General features: G+C 48.1%; 1 protein-coding gene across 1 annotated transcript; it reads left to right on the top strand.

Moving 5' to 3' along the window:
- The first annotated feature begins 4,989 nt into the window (after positions 1-4,989).
- C10H11orf91 (chromosome 10 C11orf91 homolog) lies at positions 4,990-7,794 on the top strand. Its single transcript, XM_035262330.3, has 2 exons — positions 4,990-5,578; positions 7,541-7,794. Exons 1-2 carry the CDS (start codon positions 5,083-5,085, stop codon positions 7,624-7,626), a joined length of 582 nt encoding a protein of 193 aa, XP_035118221.1. The 5' UTR covers positions 4,990-5,082; the 3' UTR covers positions 7,627-7,794.
- Positions 7,795-8,460: the final 666 nt, after the last annotated feature.

Here is an 8,460-nt window from a genome sequence, read left to right as displayed (position 1 = left end):
CCAGCCTCCTCCCAAAGGTATAAGAGACTAGAGGTCATGTGTGCGGCCTTGCCCTGAGGTCTGGGGTGACAATTTGGAGGCTGTCCAAATACCCTGGCCTCTAGAGCTGGCCTGTTCATATGGAATGCCAGCTCTGATGCCAATCAGCCACCCTCAGGCGAGTTACTTAACATTACATGCCTCAATTTTCTCATCTGGAAAATGAGAACCATAGGCTTGGGGTTTTAGAAAAGTTAAATCAGTTAAGACAAGTGCCTAGGACAGAGGGCCTCTCTTGTGTATTTATTATCATTATGTCTTAGCAGGTTGAATAAGAAACTTCTCAGGCGTGAGGCTGGCAAAATGATCTGGAGTGGTTGGGTTTTCTAGGATGGACTCCCTGCTGCATTTTTCTCATTCATCCACCATGGTTTAGTGGGGAATTAAGGAATCCATGTGTAACTGTATAAAAACTAACGTGAGCACCACACTTCAGTGAGCATCTACTATTTGTCCCTGGCACTGCTTATACATATTTTCATCAAATACATCAACCCTATGAAGTAGATACTGTCTTCATTTTATAGATCAGAGAAAATTGAGGTTCAGAGAGCTGATGTGATTTTTCTCAGGGTCACAGAGAGTCCCAGATTCAAGCACAACTCTTGTATTCCAAGACACAAGCACTACATGTCCCAAAAGGCTGCCCAGAGCCACCAGGCATGGCAAATTGTGACATATCCCTACAGAGGCTGAGCACCTGGTGAGGGTCTGATTGCTGACAATGTGTCCAGATTCAGAGCTGGAGTGAGTGAGGGAAGCGGGGCTCCTTGGAACAGAGAAGGCTTTCTGTGCTCTCTCTGAAGGGAGCAGTCTGAGGACCAACGAAACCAGGTAAACAGCACCCCAGGTACTCCAGGTCTTCCTGGCTGGAGAGGGCTGTGGCAATGGAAAATGAGAAGTGCCAGCTGCAGTGAGTCAACCGAGGTTAAATAGTGCAAGTGAGAGTGCTGGACAGGAACCTCTACCCTCACATCACATTTCCTCAATGTGACCCCCTTCTGGGCCCTCTCCTCCTGACAGCAGAACAATGACTGCCCTGATTGGTGAGGCTAGAGGAAGAATCAGTCCTGTCCTTGGCAAGCTCTTCACTATGACAGTAAAGGTCTCTCCCCACAGCCAAGGCCTGTGACTTTCTAACCTGGCCTCACACTGGGTAAGCTTAAGTTAGAGGTGCAGGATTGGCAAGCCCACCTGGCTACCAGGCCAACAGCTACATCCTCCAGCTAACCCTGATCAATGAAGAGGGACTCATGTGTCTTCTTCAGTTCCAAATGAAGCCAGGGAGCAGGGGCATGAGGAATCGAATCGCTCAAGCTCCAACGGGATGGTACTTAGTGGGGAATTTGAGTGGAGAGATAGGTGACATAGTGCTTTGGAGCCCAGGGAGGGAAAGGTTCTGTTGAAGTTGAATTCAAGACTGTTCTGTCTTTCATCACCAACTTGAGTTTCCTGGACATTTGTTTGCAGAAACAACCGTAGGGTTTTGCCTTAAACCTCGTGGGTTTATTATTACCTCATAGGGACTTCGCCTCCTGACTGCAGTTTAGCTCAGTGTTCATTGTGGCACTTGAGTTTTCTTGTGTAGTTGTTAGAGAAAACAAGTTTGTCATCAATTTCTTATTTAACCCACTGGCTACAACTACATGGATTATGTTATAATTAAACCATCCAGAGTAAAATCTGCTTAGATTATGTTGGAGTAAGGGGGGAAAATCTGTAATTACTTTTCTCCTCAACTAGATATATACACACAAAAACCATGATTTTATTGCTTCATTTAAAAAAATAATGCAAAATCTCTTTCCTTTCTAAGGGCCTTCTTGTATTAATAAGAGCTAATGTTGAGTACAAGCCATTGTCTAGTACTTACTCTGTCTCACATAGTCTTGCCAGTCTAAGCAAGTAGATGCCATTACTGTTCCCATTATATTGATGAAAAAATGAGGTTGAGAAAGGTTCAGCAACACAGCCAAATACGTTGTGGATCCAGGGTTTGGTCCCAAGTCTGAGTCCAAAACTCTGGTTTTTACCATCACTATGGTTCTAAAGGGGTGAAAAAATTTTTCCTCTAATCTCTTAGGTTCAGAGTCTGGGACCTGAGAATCAAACTGACAAAAACAGATTAACAGAAATCAAAGTTTATTACGCATTGTTGGAAATAGATGCTTGGTGCCACAAAGAAAAATCAGCACTGAGACAAAGGATCTTTTAGCAATGCAATTTTTGCTTCCTGGACTGCAGGAAGGGTACTCTCACTAGCCGTGTTGGCACAGGAGTACAATGAACAAAGGAAAACACACAGATTTATCCCTTATGCATTTGGGGTCGTCCTTACTGCTGTGTTTGATCCTCGTTGGCTGGAGCCAGACCTCACAATCTAAAACATGATTGGCTAACAACTTAAAACTTTTCTAAGCAGTTAAAAGCAATGAAGAGCTGGGACATGCCTGTGAGCACTTCCAGCACAGGTATCTTGGTTAAAGTACAAGAACATAGAATATACTATGTGCCTGTAAACATGGCATGTTTAACAGCTACATAGGGCACGGCTTAACAAGTTATTAGCACACTTACTCTTTAACAAGAAAGGAAACTCTTTAGAGGAACTTTTTTACTTCCCGCATGCATGTACATGGAGTTCTTACAGAATCAAAGTGAAAACCCAAAGAAGTAGCTCAAGAGCTTATATACAATTTTAACAAAGGGCGATGAATTGTAGAAAAGTGACAAGACAAAGGAAAAGAGGTTTGAGCTTCTGAGGCAGTAAATTATAGGAAGTTAAATATATGGGGAAACTAATGGGAGATAAGGGTGCTTTTTGTTTGTTTCACTTTGTTTTTGAGCGAGTCCTGCCTTGCCACCCAGGCTGGAGTGCAGTGCTATGATTGTGGCTCACTACAGCCTCAACCTCCTTGGTTCAAGAAATCCTCCCACTTCAGCTCCTGAGTGGCTCTAGGCACATGCCACCACACCTTTTTAAAAATATTTTTTGTAGAGACAGTCTTGTTTTTGTTTTTTTTTTTGAGACAGAGTTTTGCTCTTGTTACCCAGGTTGGAGTGCAATGGCGCGATCTCAGCTCACTGCAACCTCCGCCTCCTGGGTTCAGGCAATTCTCTTGCCTCAGCCTCCTGAGTAGCTGGGATTACAGGCACGCACCACCGTGCCCAGCTAATTTTTTGCAATTTTAGTAGAGACGGGGTTTCACCATGTTGACCAGGATGGTCTCGATCTCCTGACCTCGTAATCCACCCGCCTCGGCCTCCCAAAGTGCTGGGATTACAGGCGTGAGCCACCGCGCCCGTCCCTTGTTTTTTTTTTTTTAAGATGGGGTTTCATCATGATGGCCAGGCCGGTCTTGAACTCCTGACCTCAGGTGATCCACCCACCTTGGCCTCCCAAAGTGCTAGGATTACAGGCGTGAGCCACTGCGCCCGGCCAAGACAGAGTCTTGTTATATTGCCCCTGGCTGGTCTCAAACTCTTGGCCTCAAGAGATCCTCCTGCCTCGGGCTCCCAAAGGGCTGGAATTACAGGCTGGGTGCTGAGCTATCGCACATAGCCTGTATTAGACATACACTGATGAGAAATACAATTTCTCGAGATCACTGGTATGAATAAACAATGATGGGTGGCTGCCAAAGAGTGCAAATACTGTGTGTGTGTGACAACGAAGTGTGGGAAGCTAAGAGTGGGAAGAAAAAGCGTCCCAGTTTTGAGACGGAGGATCCTTATCAGTGAGCGGAGATCAAGCCATTGCCCTCAAGCCTAGGCAACAAAAGCGAAACCCCATCTTTAAATAAATAAATAAATGCTCCCCAGTTTCAGACACGCCCCTGGGTAGGGACAGCTACCTCTTGTGTTTGGACAGTTTCCAAGTACAAGTGCTTCACACACTGTTCTGTCTTCTGTCTGATCACAACCCTATGAGGCAGCCTGGTTTTCTTATTTCTGTTTTATAGAAAACCTACTTAGAAGTCAAGCAACTTGTCCAAGGCTACCAGCTTGAATATCCGACTCTCTCCACTTTGCTGCTATACAGACACACACAAACACACACACAGTATTTGCACTATGTGTGCAAATGCATGTGCATATGTATATTTAACTTGTGAGGCTGACGTTGACTCTTTAATTGGCCTCCACTCATCACTGTTTATTCATACCAGTGATCATGAGGCAGAGGTTCTCAAGAAAATGTGTTAGTTATTTCCCCTCATATGGCTAATACAGTTTACTCACTTAAATGAGCTGGCATGTCCTTTGGACAAAATGCCCAAATCGCTCATAATTAATGGGTGAGGTATTTGAGGTAGGGTGGACAGGCTTTTCTTTTGGTAGTTCGTTGCCTGTTAGCTCCTGATGATGTCTATGTTTGGAAGAGAACTAAACTGCATTTCATTGAAAACACTCCTTCAGATCTGTTACAAACCAGATGAGGATCTCCTTTTCTAAACCTTCCTCAACACTGCTAAAGTCTGGCCATTCCCAATCAATCCTCTTCCTCTTCGTCTGCCTCCCACAATCGAGGATGGAATATCAGACTCATTTTCTCAGACTTCTTTGCTATGGGGCCGGCCAATGAGGCAATGAGGTAAGTCTGCTGGTGCAGGGGGCAGGTTTCTAGGAAATATATTTTCTCCCTGATAAAACGAGAGGAAGCCTGAAGCAAGCTTTCTCCCGCAGCCCTGGCCCGCTCCCTGTTCTGGATGAGGGTCTGTTGGGATGTGGTAACGTGAGCCAGGGGAGCCGCAGAGCCAGGGAGGCGGTGGGCGGAGTGGAGGGACAGGAGGCGGAAGCGAGCCCGGGGGCGTGGCCTTCTCACTGCGGGGCGCGGCCCGCTGCCGGTGGGCGAGGCCACGTTCCGGGGCGTGCTGGCCCAGGCTTTGGAACCCCGCCTGTTCGGGGGCGGGGCTGAGTCGAAAGGGTGGGGCCGCGCTCCGTCGGGGCGGGGCTTGTGGAACCTCGAAACCCCGGTGACTCGGGGCCTAAGCGCGCGTCTCCCGGCGCGGGGTTCCTCCCACGCAGACTCCCATTCAAACGATGCCGAAGGGGCGGCGCGGCAGCCGCAGCCACGGCCCCACCATGAGCCAGCAGTCGGCTCCGCCCCTCTATTTCCCCTCCCTCTACGACCGCGGCATCTCCTCGTCCCCGCTCAGCGACTTCAACATCTGGAAGAAGCTCTTCGTGCCCCTGAAGACGGGCGGGGCGCCGGTGGGCGGGGCCGCGGGGGCCAGGTCCCTGCCCCAGGCGCCCCCTGTTCCGGCGCCCCCGCCACCACCCGGCCTGGTTCCCCTCAGCGAGCGCCCCGGGCCCCCGCCCTGGCCCTCTGGCCTGGCAGCCATCCCCTACGAGCCTCTGCGCTTCTTCTACTCGCCGCCGCCGGGGCCCGAGGTGGCTGTCTCACCTCTGGCCGCCCACTCCTCGACCCCCAGGCTCGCTTCTGCCTCCCACCCCGAGGAGCTGTGCGAGCTGGAGATCCGGATTAAGGAGCTGGAGCTGCTCACCATCACTGGGGACGGCTTCGACTCCCAGCGCTGTGCGTGACCTCGCCGGGGCCACCGAGCCCAGCCTCATTAGCCTGCCCTGGCTCCCTCCTCCGCCCCAAGCCCCGCCCCAACATGTAGCCCCGGTTTGAATCCAGTCCCCAATGGTCCCAGATCCAAAATCTATCCTCTAGCACCTAGACTCCCTTATCCTGGACTTCAACCGACTCCTCTCCCCACCACAGATCTGAACTTCATAGCCCGTTAGTCCCAAACTCTATCCTCCCTCCATCCTAAACCCTTTGGGTAATCTGGACTCTGAGCCTCCACACCTGGAACTCCATTCCCCACCACCTCGTCCTAAACTTTAATCCTCCTGCATAGTCATCCCCCTACCCTGTACTCTGGAACTCCACCCACCACAGACAGATCCCCAAGCTTTAATGTTCGGTCTTAAACAGGGGCTCTCCATGAGGGGAAAGGGAAGTAGGAAACTGTCAGTGGGAGTATCTATCTGTAGGGGGAGGTGGGGATTGTGCAAGGCCCAAGGCCGTTCGCTGGGCAGCTTTGGGACACTTTACCTTCTCAGTGCTGGAGGGCAGCCCCCCTGGGACGCTGTGGCCCTGGTGCCGCCTGGAGTTCTCTCACCAGGATTCTGGGCTGACGATTGGCCCTGGACCTGGGCAGACCAGGTGTGCTGATGCAGGCAGGATTCCTTAGCCTGCGAGCTGAATGACTCCTCCCTGTTGGAGGATAAAGTTGTTAAATGCATTGTACTTCAAGAAGGAGCCATTGCGGCCGTTGGGCGGATCAGCTGAGGTCAGGAGTTTGAGACGGCGGATCAGCTGAGGTCAGGAGTTTGAGACTAGCCTGACCAACATGGAGAAACCCCGTTTCTACTAAAAATACAAAAAATTAGCTGGGCGTGGTGGTGCATGCCTGTAATCCCAGCTACTCGGGAGGCTGAGGTAGGAGAATCCACTTGAACCCAGGTTGCAGTGAGCCGAGATGGTGCCATTGCACTCCATCCTGGGCAACAAGAGCAAAACTCCATCTCAAAAAAGAAAAAAAAAAGGACTTATTGCAAAATACAACTTTCAGTAGTAGTAGGTTGTCCTGCAGACTTTGTCTCTCCCATTACTTGTTCTGGCTAAAACTCATTCCAATTATTGTAAATCATTCCAACTATTGTATACAATGGGTTAAATTGGCTTCCCCTGCCACATAGGGAAGGGAAGTTTGAAATAACTTAAATGCTTAGGTCCATGTGGCTGTGGGAATGATCTTCAATTCATCAGACACACTGTCATGCACCCTTTCTTATAGCCATGGAAGGAAAACAATCCCTAGAAAATCTGAGCTTTGCTAAGTCCTGGATTTCTTGACTATGAATACATACATAATATGAATACATATTCATATTAAGAAATCCAGGGCCCAGGCATGGTGGCTCACGCCTGTAATCCCAGCACTTTGGAAGGCCAATGCAGGTGGATCATTTGAGGTCAGGATTTTGAGACCAGCCTGACCAAGCTGGTAAAACCAAGTCTCTACTAAAATACAAAAATTAGCCTGACATGGTGGCATGTGCCTATAATGTCATCTAGCCAGGAGGATGAGGCAGGAGAATTGCTTGAACCCAGGAGGTGGAGGTTGCAGTGAGCCAAGATTGTGACATTACACTCCAGTCTGGGCAAAAGAGCAAGACTCCCTCTCAAAAAAAAAAAAAAAAAAAAAAAAGAAATCCCGGACTTAGGTGCAGCTCTGATGACAAAAACCAGGACTTAGCAATTCTGACTCTAAAAACACATGTAACTGGATGTTTTTACAGTCAGAACCACTTACATGTTTTTACAGTCAGTTTTCTGTTTGTGTGTTTTTTCTCTCCCATCTTGGATCACAAATGGGTTTTAGGTCCATCAAGGAAGCACAGTTGCTTCCCAGGAGTTTGCTTTGGAAGTGTTAGGAAAAGCCCTTAGCTCTATTATGGCTAAGTTTGTTTTGCTCTCCCGCAGATAAATTCCTGAAGGCGCTAAAAGATGAAAAGTTACAAGGACTGAAGCCCAGGCAACCTGGAAAGAAGTCGGCTTCTCTCTCCTGAGCAGCTGCGAACCCAAGCTTGGGCAGCCACCTCCTTAGGTGTTAGTGCTTAGATAATGTGTCCCATTTGTTGTCATTTCAAAGATGGTTATTTTCTGTTCTGTATTTACTGCTGTTCTTGTTGCTATCAGCATGTATTTCACATACAGCACCTAATTTCCATGGTAAATCTCATGGTCTCTCTCCTTTTTATGCGCTGCTGAGGGGGCTCTCGCATGGGGTCTAGAAGCTGCTGCACAGCCAGCATTCACGATCTCCTGAGACCAGGGGAGGGAACCGCCAACACTGCCATAGTCATGCAAACCACAACGACAGCTGTGTCAGGAAGGAATCGGGAGAAGCCAAGGGGAATATATATATTTGGTTCTACTGCTGTGTTTCTGCTCAGAAAGATTCTTTGATGACTGGAATAACGGGGGTTTGGTGTATGGGAGTGTGTGGTTTTTTTCTCCAAACATATTTACTCCTTGGAAGTGTTTGGTGTTTTGATTTTTTTTCTTTAAAAAAAAATGTTTTTTGGACTATAAACTCTCTGAAAATCTTATCAAAGCCCTGGTCCTTCCTAGAAATTCATATATTCCAGAAATATTTATTGAATGCTTATTTTGTGCCTAGGCACTTGGGATTGGGGATGGGGGAGAGACAGACAATAAGTATTATAAATAAGTAAATCATAATGTGGTATTATAGAAGATGACATGGTGGGGGGCAGGGAAGCAGAATAAGGATTGCCAGGAGGGTCAGAGGAAGGCAGGGCAGAATTTTACGTGGGATTTCTTGTAGAGGTATTATTTAAACAAGGTCTGAAGGAGGTTGAGGGTCAGAGCCATGTGGC

This window comes from Callithrix jacchus, chromosome 10 (assembly GCF_049354715.1).
Source record: "Callithrix jacchus isolate 240 chromosome 10, calJac240_pri, whole genome shotgun sequence".
Lineage (NCBI taxonomy): Eukaryota > Metazoa > Chordata > Mammalia > Primates > Cebidae > Callithrix > Callithrix jacchus.
Note: the sequence above shows the minus strand (reverse complement) of the source record. Positions and strands in the feature narration are given on the sequence as shown.

Coding starts and splice junctions, on each gene's coding strand:
- C10H11orf91 (XM_035262330.3), top strand. CDS start 5,083: ATGCCGAAGGGGCGGCGCGGCAGCCGCAGCCACGGCCCCACCATGAGC. Junction 5,579..7,540: donor CGGCTTCGACTCCCAGCGCT/GTGCGTGACCTC, acceptor GCTCTCCCGCAG/ATAAATTCCTGAAGGCGCTA.